The sequence below is a fragment of the Sinohyriopsis cumingii genome, chromosome 12 (assembly GCF_028554795.1).
Source record: "Sinohyriopsis cumingii isolate HCF-2022 chromosome 12, ASM2855479v2, whole genome shotgun sequence".
In the NCBI taxonomy this organism is placed as follows: Eukaryota; Metazoa; Mollusca; class Bivalvia; order Unionida; family Unionidae; genus Sinohyriopsis; species Sinohyriopsis cumingii.
This window is the reverse complement of record NC_142972.1, coordinates 96,038,514-96,061,115: the sequence shown is the minus strand read 5'-3', so window position 1 is coordinate 96,061,115 and position 22,602 is coordinate 96,038,514. Positions and strand designations below refer to the sequence as shown.

The following is a 22,602-nucleotide window of genomic DNA, read 5'->3' as shown; positions in this document are numbered from 1 at the left end:
TGTATACCAATAAAGTAGGTTTGTTATTTTCACCCAATTTTTAGATATTGCAACACAAATTAAGTTAATTATATTTCCATCAAATGTTTAGACGTTTAATGAAACCTAATGTATTAGTTTTAGTTGATCAAGCCTATGTTACACATGAATACAACATATCTAAGAGTGGCCTTACTAGGCATTAACATGAATACAACATATCTAAGAGTGGCCTTTCCAGGCATTAACATGAATACAACATATCTAAGAGTGGCCTTACTAGGCAATAACATGAATACAACATATCTAAGAGTGGCCTTACTAGGCATTAACATGAATACAACATATCTAAGAGTGGCTTTACTAGGCTTGATATTATTCACTCAGTAGTTCAAATACATCAGATTGTGAATAGAAATTAGCACACTTATCAAAACTGCACAGGGGATGGAAAAGCTTGCAGTATATAGCTGTCACATTGTCTATTAAAATTAATGCAATTTATCTTCTTGCCTTTATCTGTATATATATAGATATATAATGTGTGTGTGTGTGGGGACATGGCCCTAATTAATTCCACTGAATGTGTCCACAGTCACAATTCATATATATGTGCTTAATTACTTGGCATTACATGGGTAGTCAGTTTCTGCAGTCAGCATGGATCATGAATTCCTGCATCTGTCTTTACCTTTAATGGGATGCTGCCTCATGAGCTGTGCATTAGAATCCATTGACATCTGCATCTAAATGAAGCTACAGTATTGTGTTTAAAAGTTGAACACAAGCCAAGATGGTGTTTGATGCATTAGACAACCAGACAGCATGTCATGTGTTAAGACATTTACCCAGACAGCATTTAATGTGTTAGTGTGTGTATGATTTGGATTTTTAACACAGCTTTAAAAAATGTTCAGTCATATCACTATGATATCTGCAGTGTGACAGTTTTATAGTGATGTCTAGCACTGGGGCATCATGCTGCAGACATGTAGCATGATGTCCCACCCAGTAACATTATCCTGACACCAGGCTGACCAGTCCTAACACTAACCTCTTAATAGTGAGCGCCAAGCGAGGCAGCTGTTTTAATGTGTTAGACATGTACCCAGTGTTAGATATGTTATAAATGTACCCAGTGTTTGTTGCACTAGACATATACCAAAACAGCATTTCACATACCATGACTGTGTTTCATGTGCGAGACACGTACCCTGAGAGTATTTCATGTTTTAGACATGTACCCGGACAGCAAGCAGACAGTGTTTCGTGTGTCTGACACATACTCAGAAGGTGCTCGATTCTAGTACCTTAACCTTATTAACCTGGTCAGACTAACCAAACTTGGACTTCTTTTCAATCTGGAGGATCATCAGACAGAAGGCATATTGGGTTATTACATTTTTATTAAAAGCTTAAATACACAAAATACACATTTAAATTATATGTGAATAGAGGCAATAAATATAAAGGCAATAAATATATGTAATGTCTTCAAATAATGCACAATACATAAGATAACAAATACACCATACATGTCTTAGCAATACCAACAATTGTCAGTGTTTTTAAACCAACTTGTTTAACTAGCATGAAAATATTGAAAAATTGCAAATTGGTGAAGTTTTAATCAATAACTGCTTGCAAAAAAATTTGAACAAAGTTCTTACAATAGATGTGTTTAGTTTTGCTTTTCTTTTATAACAAGAGAAATCTTTTATTATTATTTTAATTATTAAGTAGGGAAAATAATTTTCAGTAGTCTTTTTCTCTTGGTATAAAAAGTATGTACTGGTATGCATAAGTCATTTGCAACAGGTTGGTTTTGGTTTGGCTTAATTTGTTTTAAGATGTTTTGCTTATTGGTTTTGGTTACCTTAATTTGGTCATGAAATGGCAATATGATCTGGGAATCAGTCCTTAAATATCCCAAGAACTTCAGTATGCCAACTACTGCTATCTACAAACCAATATTATAAATATATATTTAATTCATATCAACTTAATGTGTTACATGTTATATTACTATTTTATATTTATGTACACTTTAAATTATATATATTGTATATAACTTTTTATATGTATGGGAAAGACCTCTGTGTATAACTAAAAATGGCAATCCTAAATAGTCTGGTTTGGTAGAATTATTGCCAAAAGTGTATAAAACTATTTTAAAAATGTTTTGTATTTGACATAATAGCAACATGTTTAATGAAAGTCTTGATTCATTTGTATGTTTAGCAGTCTGCCATGTCAGACTATAATGTTTGGTCCAATTCTGTTGAGAAGTTTTTGAAAAGAAGTTGCTTAAAATATATTTCATTATTATTAATGGTGTGGATATTTAATGGCAGCTTGGCATTAAGTTGCATAAATCTGAAAGTTCTAAAAAGGGACCCCAGGTGGTCAAGTGGTCTAAAACAATTGCCTTCAACAATCACTGTCCACATGGGGTAGAATCTCAGGTATGTTAGAAAGCTTGCCAGTGGCCATTGTTGCTTCAGGATTCTTCCTCCACAAGTAATAGTGGCCACCATGTGTATCCTATTATGTGCTGAAAAGATGATATTAAACCCACAACAACATCAAAGCTCTACTGGTTTCGTACTTTTAGCAACGTGTCCAACTTTGATATAAGATCAGTTTCATTCATATATATATATATATATATATATATATATATATACACACACACACACACACACACGGATGGGCACCTTTACCTAATTGCATGCAATCTTTTTCATGGAAACAAGATGGAAAAAGTACCATTTAAATGTTTTTTTATTTTTGGTAATAGTGGTCACCTTTAGTGGTAGACCAGCATCATATATGTGATTATCGATTTTTGAGACATCTTTAGTTTCTAAATTTTAATAACAGCAACCATATTTGATTGCAGATGGCCAGAATTTGAACAAACTGGAAAGTCTTCTGAACAGGGGATCTTTCTGTGAAATTTGTCAAACTCTGTTGAGAAGCTTTTTCTATGAAGTTGTTTAAGTTTTTCCACTTTTAGTAACATTGGCCACATCTAATGGTGGATCAACATAATTTGAAAATATTTAAAAGACCTTTGCATCAGTTGTAGTCCAACTCTATTGAGAGGTGTTGAAGAAAAGGTTGTGAATAGAAACTGAACAGATGAGACATAGCACAAGTGATGTGGCTGTATGGCCAGGTCAGTGAAATTGACCATAGGTTATTTTGCATTTCTTAAATAAAGCTACACTGGAATGAAATTACTGGAAATTTGCTTTGTCATCCTATGCAAATGTCATGAAGATAAATCCAATGACCATTTTATTTTCCATTTATTACTGTTTCAAATTAATGCAAGGCATATTTTTTGCTGGCTTGAAATTCTCCAGCAAAGAGCAAGAGAAAACTATGAATGAGTTTCTTTGTGACTGCATTTAGATGCAACAGCAGCCAACTAGCTCAACTAGTATTGCGAAACATAGAAGAAAAAATACGAAACAGTTAGAGATGCAAAATATATTTATTTTATGTTCATTAATAGCAAAACCAAAGCATAACTAGCATGTTTGGTTGCATTTGGTTCTGTGTTATCTTAAATCTGAGTTGAATTCATTTGACAAAACAGAAGTCTGTGTATTGGGGGGAAGTGCTTTGCTAAAGGTACATATGTAGGAAGTAAACCTTAAAGTATAGACTTTCTTAATATATCTGAGCCATTCATGATACATTTCTACAAACAAATCAGGATATCATATGCAATGGCCAGTTTTCTTTTAATTTCTGTATATTTTTATATACTTAATATTGTGTAAAAATGGCCAAATGTTTTTGGCCAAACATATGAGGGCTACAAAATCTTTCAACGTGTACCTTTAATCAGAAGATTTTCAAGACAGCTGTACTACTAATGCCATTTTCATTTTTAAACCATCTAGGTATCATAAGAAGTCTATGGGTTTAAACCCTATGTTGATATAATCATCCATTTTAAGGGCAGAAATAACATTATTCTCAACATGGCCACCATGGTGGCCACATTGAGGGTTGGTTATTATCAAGTACAAAGAGGTAGACAAGCTCTTGATGAAGACCCTATGTCAACATTTTTTTTCCAGTTAGGAAGGTTAGCTAACACAAGATTTCAAAGATGACTATATACTGATCATTGACATTTTTATGTATAATCAACAAACCATTATAATAAGTCTTTCAGTGAAAACCCATCCCGGTATGCCCATTCAATCTCATGTAGTGACAACAAGATTTCCAAGTTGGCCACTGACAACCACATCTTTGATGGCCAAGGTTCTGATATGTTAACCCTATCTACACCTTAGCAGATTGAGCATATATTTTTGTGCTTTGTCCTAGTAAAATCTATTGGATTTTATGAGTTGCCTCCTTTGGTATGTAATGCCAACTAGCCAATAACATGTAATAGTGATGAATTGCATATTGGCCAAAAATTTTAAGGCAATGAATTTCAAAAGGATACTTTGTAAGTTTAACAATTTACATTCTGGACCGAATAGACATCATAAATGTTCTTTAAGTGGAAATCCATGCTGATATGTCCATCCATTCAGTGATATAATATTTAAGATGGAAATTGTATTAGTCAAATTGGATGTCCATTCAGCGGTGTGGGACCATGTTCATTTAGGTTCAACTAGACCATTGGATGAAAGAGTTTGCACAGTTTTATGGCAATATTCCAAGTAGTTTGGGTGGAGTGGTGACTACAAACTTGTGGTAACAAACTGATGGACGATGGATGAAAAACCATCCCACAAGCTCTTCTGGTCTATGACAAGTCGTGTTAATTAGACAAAAATGCAATATGATTTAATATATAAAATGGGCTTTTAACCTATGCATTTGTTACAATGCATCTTTATATTGATAAAAATTGAGTAGCTAAAATGTTTATTCTTGGTTTATACAGTTTTACAATGCTTCCACCTTTTGTAACCTTCATATTAATCTAACCCTTTCTATGTCTGTCATCAAAAAGTTGATTATTATTGACAGGCTGTTTGTACTTGGAGAAAATATATTGTATTGCTGGTTCTGTGATAGACTTGTTCAGATGTTAAGTTTAGAAATTAGATCCTCCACAGATTGTCCATGTAGGTCCTGTCCCTCTAACCAGTCTAAAGCCTTTGTTTCCAGCATCTGCCATTCATCCCGTCTTTCAGAGTGATGCTTCCTCAGCCAGGCAATGACAGCCACTGTTGCAACCACAGTGTCATTCTATAATACAGAGACAAATAAGGGTGTCAAGTAATTATTTAGGAAACACATGCTATTATTCAGTTAGCGTCATTATAAGCTATACAATAATGTTGACTAAAATAACATTTGTTGCCAATGTGAAATGAAAAATGCCTAAAAACGTGATCTGTGAAAATGCTTTTAATTTTTACTTCCAAAGAAAACTCTTAACAATTTCAGCTACATAGATCCTCCAGTATTTGAATGAACATTTCCAAACAAAGTATAAGGGCTGTTCCATTTAAACATACATGGTACCCAGAGAAGGCAGTTTTTAATAAATATATGCCAGGGTATTTTGAATTTACAGACTTCATATATAAAATGATAAGAGAATTCTAGTTGCATCTATGGGTGAGTACCCCCTTTAAAAGTGCCTTCCCTGGGTCCCTGGTATGTTTGACTGAAACAGCCCTAAATATGCCTGTCAAGTATTCAGGTTGATAATCAGTGCATAATTTTTTTTCTTAAACGCAATTAACCAGATTATAGGATTAAAAAAAATATACAAAAAAATAAAATCGACATTCCTTTCTAGAACTCGAAAGCTGAACCAAAGACATCATGATTGTGTGTCTATCCTGATGACTGAATATATTGCTTTACAAATAAAATGTACTCATGCCGTAAGAAAAGTATGAAATCCAGCCATTCATAGAAATTTTTTTAATCATGTATAATCAAAAAATTAAATCTATTTTGCAGAAACAATTTTCTTCCTTTAGGTACCCTTTGATTGACTGAACTTTCTTCTTTATCCTAGGTGCAAATTATTCACAAAGGTTGTTGAATGTACATCAGTGCATGGTGGAAAACTCTTTCTGTTCTGCAGAAACCTGTTTTCTTCTTTCAGTCAGTGACCTTGACCTTAGATGTTTTGATTCTGAAACTGACAGGTTTCTTTCAAACCCATGAATAAGCTATTCATAAACTTTTGTAATTGTTGATGGTAGACTACTGAAGTTGCATAGAAGCAAAATTGATAACAGACAATGGGACATCATACTGTACTATGTTTAGTCTCATGGTAGGCATATAAATGTGTTGCCTAATGGGACATCATACTGTACTATGTTTAGTCTCATGGTAGGCATATAAATGTGTTGCCTAATGGGACATCATACTGTACTATATTTAGTCTCATGGTAGGCATATAAATGTGTTGCCTAATGGGACATCATACTGTACTATGTTTAGTCTCATGGTAGGCATATAAATGTGTTGCCTAATGGGACATCATACTGTACTATGTTTAGTCTCATGGTAGGCATATAAATGTGTTGCCTAATGGGACATCATACTGTACTATATTTAGTCTCATGGTAGGCATATAAATGTGTTGCCTAATGGGACATCATACTGTACTATGTTTAGTCTCATGATAGGCATATAAATGTGTTGCCTAATGGGACATCATACTGTACTATGTTTAGTCTCATGGTAGGCATATAAATGTGTTGCCTAAGGGGACATCATACTGTACTATGTTTAGTCTCATGGTAGGCATATAAATGTGTTGCCTAATGGGACATCATACTGTACTATGTTTAGTCTCATGGTAGGCATATAAATGTGTTGCCTAATGGGACATCATACTGTACTATATTTAGTCTTATGGTAGGCATATAAATGTGTTGCCTAATGGGACATCATACTGTACTATGTTTAGTCTCATGGTAGGCATATAAATGTGTTGCCTAATGGGACATCATACTGTACTATGTTTAGTCTCATGGTAGGCATATAAATGTGTTGCCTAATGGGACATCATACTGTACTATATTTAGTCTCATGGTAGGCATATGTGTTGCCTAATGAACTTAAGGAATCAAGGCAATACAGTGAGTTATCTGAATGACCATGAATTTCAAACAAGTTTCATGAAAAAATCTGAGAGCACATTCACAGAGGTAAAAATCTTCAAATTAAATATTTGTCACAATAGGAAATTGATCTTACAATGACATTCGGTCATCCTATGCCACAGACATTTTTTCAAATTAAAGTGTTTCCTCCATATATGATAAAGCTATATAATGTATGTTTAAATGGACCACATACTGGCAGTTATAGAAACTTGGACAGACAAACTTTTGGAAAAGTACAAGACTGTTATTAAAATAACTTTCAAAAAATTTTAATATAATAAATATTATCCCCCATATATGATAAATCTATATATCACATGTTTGAATGGACAAAATACTGGGAAATATAACAAGCTAGAGAGATAAACTCTGGCAGAATACAAGATGGGTATTAGAATAACTTTCAGAATGTATTGCAAAAAGACAACTTTCCTCATCAAACTATCCAATTCTTCTTAAGCATATAATAATCAAACAATAATTGCAAGTGGCACTGACAAGAAACAAACCTGATATTAAAATAAATGAGTTGAGATTTTTACTTTCTTTCAAGTTTTCAGGACAGCTTGGATTGTATAATCAAGTTTTTTTATAAAAAAATCCTAATACAAAATAACCTAGAGGGACTTCTCATCTCTTATCCCTATCCCACTGATGGCAAACACTGCTGTTTGAAAAGAAATGTTGCCATTCATTACACTGCTGTTAAATAAATACCTGTAAAGGAATGGTCTGTTTTAATATTTCTGCATCTGTCTTAAGTATGCCTAAAAGTTTGGTGTCAAGACTCCATGACCCCTGGAATGTCTGCAGCCTTATAACATTCATCATTCTCTCAGTGTCAGACATTTCTTCTGATTTTTCAAAATCCATCAAGTCACTCACGTTTGATGTTGAACTGAGACTTTCATCCATTTGTAAACCAAATGATGCACCTGCAGCTGAAAATGTACAATATATCTGCATTATGACTTTGTTCTGCATTCTAGTTGAAATGAGCAAGAATATTATATTTTTAGTTCTTTTTCTTTTCATTCTTTTTTGTTCATGTAACATTAGACATGTGACATAAAATGGGCAGCCACATTTATCATTATATTACAAACCAGTTTACCTTTTCATAAAGCAATGTGGATATGTGAGAAAACTTGCCAGTAGCTTCTCATGGGTCAGTGATATTTACCAGGGTTTTTCCAGTTTCTTCCAACACCCTTATACTAGATGCCATGAATAGCCAATCTTGTTATAAGAAATGGCATTAAACCCCAAAACAAGATCAACTTTTCATACAATAAACCCTTTATGAAAATCTTATTTCCCATAGTAAACAGATACCAGATATAGGTTTACACTTCAGTGATATTAAATACTTTCATTCTAACTTCACAAAAAAAACCACAATTTCTTGTATACACTATTATGATCTTTTGAAATACACAAATATGTTTTTATTTTGTAAAATTTGCAATGCTAATTCTGAAAACCTGATATAGTTAGAAAGCTTACAAGTATTAATCGTAACAGATAATACAAAAGGAAACTTGTCATCATTAGTTGATATTGAAAATTATATTTGTCCATGTCATTATTGTTATTGTTAATGGGAATATTATTGCTTTTCATCATTATGATCATTATGAAAATCATTAGCTTCATTACCTTTCATATTTTCAGAATCATGATAGTTATCAACACCGAGATGAACCTATAAATAACCTATAACTTACATATGGAGTTGAAAGCTGCTGGCAGTGGAGGAGCAGCAGAGTCCATCTGATATAACATCTGTGGAGCAGCCATGCTGTAAGCTTTCATCTGGGGTGACCTTTTCAGAGCAGACTAGAAAGACATACATTTAATCTCAAGTTTTTTTTCTTTCAACTTATGACTTCATTAACTTATAAAATTTAACATATATATATTCTGCTGTGTTCCCAAATTCATTTTGATGCATGCTGGGCTTTTTCTTCTTTTACAACATATATGTCATAATGCCTTTATCTTTTGAATATATCGAAAGTGGCTTTTTTATGCAGCAAAATCTATGAAAACGTGATGAAACAAACTATACACATACTAAAACAGAAACATTTGATTAAAATGCTTCTTGCTTTTAAGTGCCAACTGTAATGATGTAGAAAAAATGAAATACTTATGAAAAGTTAAAGAAACTGAGCTAATAAAATGTTTTACCCAAAGTAGTTTAGATATTGGAGAAGAGTGGTTTCTCTGAGTAAGATAGTGATGTTTTTCTTTCATACAATTGGCCTTATACATATGTCAGCTATTGGTTCACCCATTAGTACTGGATAGAGTAACCCATCTATTCATTCATGTCAGCTATAAGTTCACCCATTAGTACTGGATAGAGTAACCCATCTATCCGTTCATGTCAGCTTTTGGTCCACCCATTAGTGCTGGATTGAGAAACCCATATATGCATTCACATCAGCTATTTGTTCACCCATTAGTACTGGATTGAGTAACCCATCTATTCATTCGTGTCAGCTATTAGTTCACCCATTAGTACTGGATTGAGAAACCCATCTATTCATTCATGTCAGCTATTGGGTCACCCATTAGTACTGGATTGAGAAAACCATCTATTCATTCATGTCAACTATTGGTTCACCCATTGGTACATGATTGAGAAACCCATCTCTTCATTCATGTCAGCTATTGGTTCACCCATTAGCACTGGATTGAGAAACCCATCTATTCATTCATGTCAGCTATTGGTTCACCCAATAGTACTGGATTGAGAAACCCATCTATTCATTCGTGTCAGCTATTGGTTCACCCAATAGTACTGGATTGAGAAACCCATCTATTCATTCATGTCAGCTATTGGTTCACCAATCAGTACTGGATTGAGAAACCCATCTATTCATTCATGTCAACTATTGGTTCACCCATTGGTACATGATTGAGAAACCCATCTCTTCATTCATGTCAGCTATTGGTTCACCCATTAGCACTGGATTGAGATACCCATCTATTCATTCATGTCAACTATTGGTTCATCCAATAGTACTGGATTGGGAAAACCATCTATTCATTCATATCAACTATTGGTTCATCAGTTAGTACTGGATTGATAAACCCATCTGTTCATTCATGTCAGCTGTTAGTAGCCCAGTTATTACTGGTTTGAGTGAATCATTTTTATTGATGCATGTCATGTCTTGATCATCCGGTTATTGCTGGTTTGAGGGAATCATTTTTATTGATGCATGTCATGTCTTGATTATTCGGTTATTGCTGGTTTGAGTGAATCATTTTTATTGATGCATGCCATGTCTTGATTATCCGGTTATTGCTGGTTTGAGTGAATCATTTTTATTGATGCATGTCATGTCTTGATTATCCGGTTATTGCTGGTTTGAGTGAATCATTTTTATTGATGCATGTCATGTCTTGATTATCCGGTTATTGCTGGTTTGAGTGAATCATTTTTATTGATGCATGTCATGTCTTGATTATCCGGTTATTGCTGGTTTGAGTGAATCATTTTTATAGATGCATGTCATGTCTTGATTATCCGGTTATTGCTGGTTTGAGTGAATCATTTTTATTGATGCATGTCATGTCTTGATTATCCGGTTATTGCTGGTTTGAGGGAATCATTTTTATTGATGCATGTCATGTCTTGATTATCCGGTTATTGCTGGTTTGAGGGAATCATTTTTATTGATGCATGCCATGTCTTGATTATCCGGTTATTGCTGGTTTGAGTGAATCATTTTTATTGATGCATGTCATGTCTTGATTATCCGGTTATTGCTGGTTTGAGTGAATCATTTTTATTAATGCATGTCATGTCTTGATTATCCGGTTATTGCTGGTTTGAGTGAATCATTTTTATTGATGCATGTCATGTCTTGATTATCCGGTTATTGCTGGTTTGAGTGAATCATTTTTATAGATGCATGTCATGTCTTGATTATCCGGTTATTGCTGGTTTGAGTGAATCATTTTTATTGATGCATGTCATGTCTTGATTATCCGGTTATTGCTGGTTTGAGGGAATCATTTTTATTGATGCATGTCATGTCTTGATTATCCGGTTATTGCTGGTTTGAGGGAATCATTTTTATTGATGCATGCCATGTCTTGATTATCCGGTTATTGCTGGTTTGAGTGAATCATTTTTATTGATGCATGTCATGTCTTGATTATCCGGTTATTGCTGGTTTGAGTGAATCATTTTTATTGATGCATGTCAGGTCTTGATTATCCGGTTATTGCTGGTTTGAGTCATTTACATGTCAGGTCTTGATTATCCAGTTATTGCTGGTTTGAGTCATTTACATGTCAGGTCTTGATTATCCGGTTATTGCTGGTTTGAGTCATTTACATGTCAGGTCTTGATTATCCGGTTATTGCTGGTTTGAGTCATTTACATGTCATGTCTTGATTATCCGGTTATTGCTGGTTTGAGTCATTTACATGTCATGTCTTGATTATCCGGTTATTGCTGGTTTGAGTCATTTACATGTCAGGTCTTGATTATCTGGTTATTGCTGGTTTGAGTCATTTACATGTCATGTCTTGTTTATCCGGTTATTGCTGGTTTGAGTCATTTACATGTCATGTCTTGATTATCCGGTTATTGCTGGTTTGAGTCATTTACATGTCAGGTCTTGCTTACCTATTACTGGTTTTAGTGAAAATTGTATTACTACTTTAACACTGATGGGTTGTAATAATGAACATAGTTTGAAACCTCAATGAAGAAACACATGTGGGTGGCTACAGTATTCAAGTTCATATCTGACCAACATTCACTACACTCCTACTTTTGACATTAACAATGATTCTAATTTCTGGGTCTACACTCACACAACATAACCAATATGAGAATTTAAAATTTTTCTGGGCCTATTTCCAGCATCTTCTGAAATTCATTATATCTCACAAAGAACATTTCAATAATACAAAAGGATACTGAATTTTTTAAAATATGACAATTGTGTCGATTCATACATTACTTTCATGATTTTGTTTCTTCTCAGGAAAATACAAATGAATATCATGTGATATTCAAGTATATTTTTTTCAAAAAGGCATGGTGCATGTAAATTCCAACAAATATACTGATGTATGGCAATAACAGCAAAGAAAGCCCATAGCAATAAAACATTACATGAATTCTTCACCTACTACTGTAGCAGAAGGCATGTCCACTGTATGAATAAAACTGAGGAAGCTGGAAGGGTGTATGCATATTATGATCGAATATGATTGAAGAAACATATTTTACAATAAAAATATTGGTTTCTTGTTCATAGTCATTTTCCTAGCTTAATACCTTAGGAGCATAGATAAGATGTGGAGATAAGAGGTGAAAGGAGATACATCCTCTCAACTTGGAGAGATCATCTTCAGTCCCCTAAGGTATGCGAGGCAGTTTCTAGATAATTGGAATAAAGACTCCATATGCCTGGGAGCAGCTTCAAAGGGGATAAAATTCCATCCTGCAAATCCAGCCAAATTCATGAAGCAGTGTTCTTATGAAGCTGTCTAACCGCTTGGGAGGGTAGCCTGTTTTGCAATGGCTATGTTTCCTATCAGCTCGAAATAAGCCTTTTAGGAAGAAAGGTCTCTGAGATAAAAGCTGAAGAAGTTGACTCAAACCTTCATTCCATGGCAAGGAGATAGACTCAGAAAAGCTTCGCTCAAATGCGATGTTTGTGGCAATGACTCTAACTTCATGATCCATGATGCAAAGTAATTTCATCTAATCTGGAATTTTTTTCCAAACATGAAGACAAAAAACCCACTTTACTCATGACAAAGGTGTCTGTGTTGATATATCATGTTCTCTGATATGGGCAACAAGGAAGACACTTTATCCAGGATGACAAGGTCTGTGCTGATATATCATCCTTCTCTCTTTGAGGGGTAAAAAGAGGCATGATATGATCCCCCTCTACACTACAGCCTGGTCCTTCTTAAATACTTCAGAGCTTGCACTGTGTTCAGTAGATGACTTTGAGATGAAGTGTCCAGCATAGAAATTAATTTCATTACAAAAGTCTCAATGAACGGGAGCATATTCTTGGGAATAAAAGAGGAGCCATCCAGAGACCAATCTTTCATTTAGTTTGGTTTCACTTATAGAGTGTGTATTTTGTGGATTCTGCAAACCATTTGCTAATACACTGAGAAAATAGGTCCTGTATGAGATGTGAACCAATGAGGCTGTTGAAAGCAGTTCAAATGGCGTCTTCTTCAGCCAGGTTAGAACCCATGACAGATTCTTTGGACGCATGTAGTCAAAATTGGACAGAAGATCAGAGAGTTCTTTGTTTTGTCCAATATTCTCTCTTTTTGATGATGACAGTGTCAGTTGTTGTTGTTGTTGTGTGTTTAATGTCACTGTACATCACACAATAGGATATATATGGTAGCCAGTATAACTGTTGGAGGAAGAAACTAAGACAACAATCATTCAGCTCCACCAGCATATGGGAAACTCCTAGAAAGCTTTCTCACATTTCCACATTCATAGATGCAGAGTGTCTCGTCAGTGATGGTGGGAAAGTGGCCATTGATTGTAATTGGTACTGTTTCTCATCAAAGAGCCATATTAGAAAATTGGCAACCTGCAATTACTCCACCACAGTTTATTCCTAAAAGCTTGTTTAATATGATCCAGGTACGCAGATTCAGCAACTCTGGGTTGAAATGAAACACCAGCCACTGCGGCTGCTCGAGCAGATGAGAGAATATCTAAATTTAATGGAGATTAATAAGGTCCTTGATCCATGATTTTTCATATTTGAGTGGAGCAATATGGATGAAGTGACACTCTGATTCACTGGTTTCTTTATTGTCTTTAGAATCAGAAGTGTTAGTAGGTTTGTCCAATCATCTACTGCCCAGATCTTCAGACCTGGAACTGTTGAGCCAATGGTTGTGAGTTTGGAAATGCACCTAGTTGCAAGCAAGTCCAGCACTGGTTGATCCCAAGGGCCACATATCGGAATGAAAACTGAGAGATGAATTAATTATTTCAATTGTTTTAGTTGGTTCTTCAGGGACAATAAGTTCAATAATAAATTTAGTCAGCTTAGAATATTACAAATGTAGCTATGGATTTGTCATTGAAGATACCACTTTAAAAGAATCTCAAACAAGAAAGCAAAGGTCTGTGGACTCTCTTCCATGTTAGCTGCTGTATGAGATTAAGTCACCACACTGGAGATGTCAGACAGAAAAAGAACTCCCTTTCCATGTTGATCATCCTGCCACCAATATAAATCTTTTGAAATGGCATTTGTCTTGAGAATGTTGATATGTAAATTAGAATCCCGAGGTGGCCATGAGTGTGATCATGATATATCAACTGTAAGAGAATGTTACCATTATGAAAGACCAAAGGAGGGTGCCCCGAGTGGCCTAAAGTGCTCTCCGTTATGGATCACTGCCATCTCACCTCTGTCTGCATGGGTTCGAGTCTCGGATTCGGCAAATGTGGGTATGTGAGAATGCTTGCCAGGAGCTTCTCGACAGTTGGTGGTTCTTTCCGGGTACTTCCTCCACCATTAATACTGGCCACCATGTATAGCCTATCGTGTGCTGAGAAAAACCCTACAACAACAACAGAGACCAAAGGATGGCTTATGTAGGTAAAATCTGTAGAGTCTCACATATATGAACCAGACACCAAGACCAGATTTATATAGAAGTCTTACATGTACACATCCAGCCAAGGTGGAAATAATAATACCATAATTATACCAATTTTCTATTTCACACACAAAACCTTAACCCATTTAAATGCAATGATATTGATGTGAGGGTATGCAATCACAACCTATGCAGGTATCTACAAAGGACACATACCGTATATTCTAGCATATTAGCCAAATACTTTAGGAGAAAATAAAGGCCCAAAAGCAGGGGTCGGCTTATCCACAGGCCTGTGTCTAAACTTGACAGATTTTATTTCTTTCTTTTGACTACTATAATGGCTGTAAACCATGGGACATAAATACCAATGCTCTATGTCTTATATACATGTAAACAAATATCATTTTCAGTGTCCTGACACTTATCAAACTTACTAAGATTGATTTTGTTATTATTTTGCATGCACATATTTTCTCATTCTCCAAAACGAAGTTAAATAAATGTAAAGGCAGACTTCATAACTCATGTGTAAGTGTGTGAGGATGGCAAAGTGATGAAAAGCCAGAATCTTTGCCGTCATAGAAAGAAAGAAAATTGGAAATTATTAAATGGATTATTATTTCCCTTCAACGCAAACAATCCTCCAACTTACGTTAAGGTAGAAAAAAGTCCAAAATGCAAGTTTGTGGATTGCAAGACCTCTCTGTACAGTGTGCTAATTGGCATGAGTGGAAGTTGTAACTTAAATATGATTCGGCACCAGTCCCTGTATCAAGGAAAGGTCACTCTAACTGCCAATTAGGTAGGCAGATAACGTTTTAGCCAGATATGGCTGAATTTTAGACATTGTAATAGTTCTCTTAAGGTATAAAAGCTGATATAAGAAGAAACAATTTAACTCTGGATTTACAGCTATGCCATCTGTATTGGACTAATAAAAAATTTTAACTGAAAGAAACACTCTAAAATAGTGCCTCTTGTTGAGGAAATTGAGACAAAAATATAATAGATCAAATACAGTACACAACAGAACACCATGCGCCCCATTGAAGGAGTTGGGACCACTCGTTCCACTGGCATTCCTTCAACAAGTTTTCCTTCAGAGTCCACCATAACAAAAGCTGTATGCTTGGAAATAACGTTTGCTGACTTGCTAACAGTCACTATCTGCTCCTTGGGTGCTGCAAGAATTAAAAGAATTAGACAAAGTGCAAGAAAGAATTGTCAAAGCGTGATAAGAATCAATGATACAAGATCAGTGCATTACTTTTGGAATGACAAATTTTACTTTAGAATGTCACAAATGCTCTGTTTGGCTTTTATGAAAGGAATTTTAGCGAGAATCTCTTGCTTTAGTTTTAAACCAATACATTCAACAACAAAATTCAAGTGCTAATGGCGTATTATTGTTGTCTTTACTGAGGCAATTGGCTTTTTAAAGAATCTTAGTAACTAAAAAATACAGTTCACATCATGAAATGAAAGGAAACATACGAGTTAATACATAATTTGTATTTATACTTTTCATGATGGTGAATTGCAGTCACTTACAATCATAAGGATAATTCTCGGATAGTCAACTAAATGTAAATCTTAGTGATATATTTATTCATTCAATGATCAGGCATGATTTTGATCTTCCAAAAAAAGCTAAAAAAATTTTAAGGGAGAGTTGGTGGTCCTCCCCTAACAGGGTCTCGAGGGGCAGTGCCCACAATCCGGGGGTCAAAAAATGCATTACACTTGTTGCAACTTATGATCATAAAATAAACCAAAATAATCATTTGAAAAACTAATGAACTTACTAAAAATGTTCAACTTGAGTTCAATAATTTCACAATATTTATAGTCACATGAATTTGTTCATCAATACTATTGATGCTGAAGTTATTTCATGTGAATGTCAGTGTTCACACTGTAATTAAGTCACAATAATTTCTCAATTTTTGCAGCAAATATATTTTACTTTTCTTTTTCCATAACAAATCTGTAAAATAAACATCCAAGTACATCAACTACATACAAACAATCCTATACATTCATTTGTCTTTTTCTCTAATGGACACAACCTGTTGATATGCAGTCGAGAACTTTTTGGGGCTTTGGCAAAGATTTCTTTTGGCAAGCCTTCCTTTTTGTCACTGGTGACTTTTTGGCTCAATGTGCAATTGTTTCTTTTCCTTCTCAATGAGAGCCTTTTTCCTTTCAAGCTGGTGCTTGTATTGGCAACATACAGTGCACATATTCTGGTAGAGGGCTACATCTGTTCTCTCATGCAAGAAATATTTCCAGATGCCTTCTGAGATTTGATTTTTACGTATGCAGCTTCTTTTGTAGGTGCTGTTCCAAACACTTCCAATTGCAATTACCATAATTCAGATCTTTCTTGCAGAGGTCACAAAATGCCAGTCCTTTAGTGTTCAGTTTTCTTATAAACTGACCAACTAATTTTCCGTCAACTTTTCACTCCAGCCATTCCCATTTCCACGTTTTTTTAACCATTAAACATTTCATGTCATGCTTTCTCTCAACAACTAGGGATGCCATGTTTTACAAGCATGCTTCTTTCAACTGCCGTCAGTTTCCATTACACGAAGATTCATTGGATGAATTTATACCTTTGACCAATCAGAATACTCTTTACGAAAGTCGTGTGCTAACTAATATTTGGAATGTATAATTTACAAGTTGTTCCAGAGTCAGACCTGACAGACCATTTTTAACACACCGGATTGGAGATGATATCAAAAACGGACTTTATCAAGAAAAATCTGGTTCAAGTCAGGAGAAAAGTGGAATTCCATTTTAAAATGTAGAAAATTCATGTCTGAATGACATTTGATCAGTAAAATGATTTTGTATTTTACTTGTAAGTTCTTACATCTGTATTTGTTGTAGGTTTAATGCAATTTTTTCTGCACATGATAGGTGATATATGGTGGCCAGTATAATTAGTGTAGAAACAAACCAGGGAGAAGCCACAGATGAGGTTCCACGAATACCCACATTGGCTGAGCCAAGATTTCAAATCCATACAGATATAGGTGAGATAATTGTGACCTGTAAAGGTGAGTTCCTTATACCACAGGGCCAACCAGGACAGTATCTGTAGTGGTATTTACTATGATGATTCCAAAATACAGTTCAGAAGAAATATTTGCCAACACTCAGTTATCAAAAGAAATGTTAATACTTTCATAAAGAAGTATTATAAAATTACACTGCCTTTCTTCTGGTATAATCATATCTCTTGCAATGAAAATTTACATAACAGGAATAACTCTTCATTTATTTGACATATTCTGTTCCATGGAGAATGATTTTATGATCATTAAGTGTGTAAATATGAAAGATGAAACTTTATATATTTTGGATACCCCAGAGATGACCCTTGCTGTGCTCCACAATTTATGTATTTGAGTCATAATAATAAGGGAAATCATATTACAGATGGCTTTACATTAATAGAATAGTAATTCTTAAGGAAATCCGCCATTGCTGTTTGTAGTCTGAGAAGCTGCAAACTCCAGTACTCTTTTAGTGCATTTATAGTTTTCTGAATTATAAGGTTGCTAAAGTGGAAATCTAGGACACTGTAACCTGCATTAACTTAGTTGGAATTATAGATCTTCTTGTGCAAATAGGAATTGCTGAGAGTAATAAGACTTCACTACAATTGGCATTTCAACCAGTCTTTCTCTCATTAAAATTATCTCATTCACATGTCATTTTATGTGTTTGTTCAACTTAAGCTGCATCAACTAATGGTAATCAGCTTATTAAAACATGTCATTTTCATGCTGTTTTGTCTTTACAAAATGACCACAGGTGGCCAGTTTATCTAAGGCTTTTGCCTGTACAGATCACTGCCATCTAACTTTAGTCTGGGTAGGTTGGAATCTCAGCTTGGCTAATGTGGGTATGTGAGAAAGCTTGTCAGGGGCTTCCTGTGGGGTTTGGTTCTTCCCAAAATTTTCACATGTTCTTTCTTTAATCAAATATACTGGCCACCATCTATAGCCTATCTTGTGCTGAAAAAATGGCATGAAATCCACAAACTATATTTACAAAATGTATGATATGTACTATGATCAGGTGTACCATGGATGAAAAATATAAGGCATACAAAGGGTTGAAGCCACCAGCAAAACTGTGATTGCATAGCCATATATAATTATTTATAATGTCAAAATTAAACTTGATGACAAAATATTGCATAATCTGGTTATTTCTATCAGTGACACATTTAATATCACTGAGCTTGATAGTGATTGACAAAATATGTTATGTTTACCATTAACAGCAAGAAATTATTTTCAATTCTTTTGTACAATATTAAACATTTAAAATTTGAAAAATAACCTTTGCGGTACATGATTTTTTATTCTCTGTTTACAAAGAACAATACCCCTATTACATAATGCAAAATCAGTGTTTGAATACCATAGCATTCTTAATAACATGTATTTACCATCATTTAATTGCAACTCTGTCACCTGGGCCTTGGCTGCTAGGCGATGAATGGGAGCAGAAGTCCCAGTTTCAGTGTTGCCATGGAAAGTGAAAGATTCTTTGTACTCAAATGGCTTGGAGACTAATTTCCCCTTTAGTGTCATGCTGCACACATAGGATGGATCCTGTGAGACAGAAATTATATATATATATCCCATTTCCAAATCTTGCTTGAGAGTTTATAAACATCTGGTAAAATGCTGGTAGTGATTGTGGACTTTAACAATTACAAGTTAGAAAAAATGTTCAGATTTAAGCTATATTAAAAATAATATTAACACAAGTCCAAGAAACTGCCATAGAAAACGGGGAAATGCAATCATGTTCCTGAACAAGTCTAGCTCTCTGAATAAAAATAATGTGGCATGTAGTAGAAAAACACAGAAAACCTAGAAGAAAAAAATCCCAAAACAAGCAATTGCCAGGGATACCCTTAACGATAGGGATTCAATATTTTATCAGACTCTGAAATAAATGATAATGAGAGTAAAAAAAAAAACAAAGGCTTATGTCTGCAAACAAGGCTCATGTCTATAAAAACAAAAATATGTCTAGAAACAAGGCTTGTGTCTACAAACAAGGTTTATGTGAAAAACTTTTAGAAATCAGTCGACTTTTCAAAAACTAGTTTGTCTCCTTGATTACTGAAATCTGCTAAGAGTGATGTACAATAAGGTCCCAGAAGACTTGGCTGCTGACCTCAGATTCAAGTTCTGAAGTCACTGTTATTCACGTGCAATTACAGTCAATTATTAAAGAAGCTATTTCACAAAGTTCAAAACTCCCTAATTTAATTAGCATATACATACCACACCCTCTGTTCCAGAAAGCATAACATACAAAATCTGCCGTACTCCAAGGAAGAAATAAGGAATTTTAGGTGGCATCATTATCCTTGTGACAGGGGAAGGTAACTCCCATACAATTTCTACGTCAGTTGCAACAGGTTGCATGGCACATTGCAGGAGTGAAATTACCTATACAGGGTAAAATTAAGTCATGCTTAGTAATTTATATTGAATACTAAAAACATGTGAATGTCTGCCATTAGTCTCACAGCCTGCATACATCAATTTGTTATGACTTATTGAATATAACAATTATAAGAAATATAAACTCATTATAAATATGTAAAGTAAATCAGCAATGAAAGCTAGTAATGAACCAAACTGAATCTCAGAAAGCTAATGTGGAGTATAACTATTTTGTCACTGTACACCATGCTTCATGATGCTGTATGCAACAGATGTAGCTCAGCTTTTAAACTCTGCATTTGAAAGGCTTTACTGTCATACAAACTATTAATCATTGGACAATCATCTCCATTATATGTCAGTGATATATCTAACTATCAATGGTTGATCATTAACATTATATGTCAGTGATATATCTAACCATCAATGGGTGATCATCTACATTATATGTCAGTGATATGTCTAACCATCAATGGTTTATCTTTAACATCATATTCAGTGATATATCTAACCATCAATGGTTGATCATTAAAATTATACGTCAGTGATATATCTAACAATCAATGGTTAGTCATTAAAATTATGTCAGTGATATATCTAACAATCAATGGTTGGTCATTAAAATTATATGTCAGTGATAAATCTAACAATCAATGGTTGATCATCTACATTATATGTCAGTGATATATCTAACCATCAATGGTTGATCATCTACATTATATGTCAGTGATATATATATAACCATCAATAGTTGATCATCTACATTATATGTTAGTGATATATCTAACAATCAGTGGTTAATCATCTACATCATATGTCAGTGATATATCTAACAATCAATGGTTGATAATCTACATTATATGTCAGTGATATATCTAACCATCAATGGTTGATCATTAACATTATATGTCAGTGATATATCTAACCATCAATGGTTGATCATCAACATTATATGTCAGTGATATATAGAACCATCAATGGTTGATCTTTAACATTATATTCAGTGGTATATCTAACCATCAATGGTTGATCTTTAACATTATATTCAGTGATATATCTAACCATCAATGGGTAATCATCAACATTATATGTCAGTGATGTATATTTATAACCATCAATGGTTGATCATTAACATCATATGTCAGTGATATATCTAACAATCAATGGTTGATCATCTACATCATATGTCAGTGATATATCTAACAATCAATGGTTGATCATCTACATTATGTCAGTGATATATCTAACTATCAATGATTGGTCATTAAAATTATATGTAAGAGATATATATAACCATCAATGGTTGATCATCTACATTATATGTCAGTGATATATCTAACCATCAATGGTTGATCATTAACACTTTTGTCAAAATACAGCTATTTATTCTTGCCAACAAAATTAAAATATATTTGTTAAAGGTACATCTCTTTGAAGTGGAGGGCATAATGAGATATATCTGATATCTTTGAAGTGGAGGGCATAATGAGATATATCTGATATCTTTGAAGTGGAGGGCATAATGAGATATATCTGATATCTTTGAAGTGGAGGGCATAATGAGATATATCTGATATCTTTGAAGTGGAGGGCAAAATGAGATATATCTGATCTCTTCAGTGGCACAATGAGATATATCTGATCTCTTCAGTGGGCACAATGAGCATCCTGGAAACCTCCACTGTTAGATAATCTAATCATAATTAACCTTAAAGCTTGTAAATGGCCTAACCAGGGAAACATCAATAATAATGCACAGAAATAAAGAAAAGCTTAAGAAAGGAATGGAAACATTAGATTCAATAATATGCACACATTAAATTTCCCTCATTCTGGTTGTCACTGAAAAATTGCAAAAGCATCTAAAACATATGTATCAGTATTGTAGTACCAAATCATATACCTTTAACTTTCAATTAATATACTTCTTAATTAACTTGCAATTGATATAATTCTAACTTATCTATATCAATTTTAATGGTATGAACGAGATACCAATCACTGTATTCTTTTATTTCTTCTTAAACTTTAACAATGCATATTCAGGTTAAATAAATCTATCCAATTACTAGGTACTTCTGACTGACAGAACATTTGCAATATCCTGATGCTGGCTTAAAACAACTTGTGGAATCCTTATGCTGATTTAAAGACAACTTGTGGAATCATCATGCTGACTTAAAACAACTTGTGGAATCCTTATGCTGACTTAAAGACAACTTGTGATTTCATGGTGACTTAAAGATGACTTGTGATATCCTAATGCTGACTTAAAAACAACTTGTGATATCCTAATGCCGACTTAAAGATGAATTGTGATATCCTAATCCTGACTTAAAGATGACTTGTGATATCCTAATGCTGATTTAAAGATG

At 34.2% G+C, this 22,602-nt stretch overlaps 1 protein-coding gene and 1 long non-coding RNA gene across 2 annotated transcripts in view; one reads left to right on the top strand and one right to left on the bottom strand.

The window, feature by feature from the left end:
* Positions 1 to 1,367: 1,367 nt before the first annotated feature.
* The window catches only part of LOC149787031 (von Willebrand factor A domain-containing protein 5A-like), a 43,790-nt gene continuing 22,555 nt past the window's right edge, over positions 1,368 to 22,602 (bottom strand). The window contains exons 11-16 of the mRNA XM_089977578.1: positions 20,063 to 20,230; positions 19,213 to 19,378; positions 15,765 to 15,922; positions 8,831 to 8,942; positions 7,821 to 8,044; positions 1,368 to 5,214 (exon numbers count right to left, since the gene is read on the bottom strand). Coding sequence (XP_089833704.1) covers positions 5,047 to 5,214; positions 7,821 to 8,044; positions 8,831 to 8,942; positions 15,765 to 15,922; positions 19,213 to 19,378; positions 20,063 to 20,230 — 996 coding nt within the window. The 3' untranslated portion in view covers positions 1,368 to 5,046. The remainder of the gene's footprint in view (positions 5,215 to 7,820; positions 8,045 to 8,830; positions 8,943 to 15,764; positions 15,923 to 19,212; positions 19,379 to 20,062; positions 20,231 to 22,602) is intronic.
* Positions 8,949 to 14,254, top strand: LOC149787032 (uncharacterized). Its single transcript, XR_016425077.1, has 3 exons — positions 8,949 to 10,285; positions 11,376 to 11,421; positions 11,744 to 14,254. It is a non-coding gene; the product is annotated as an uncharacterized LOC149787032 (long non-coding RNA).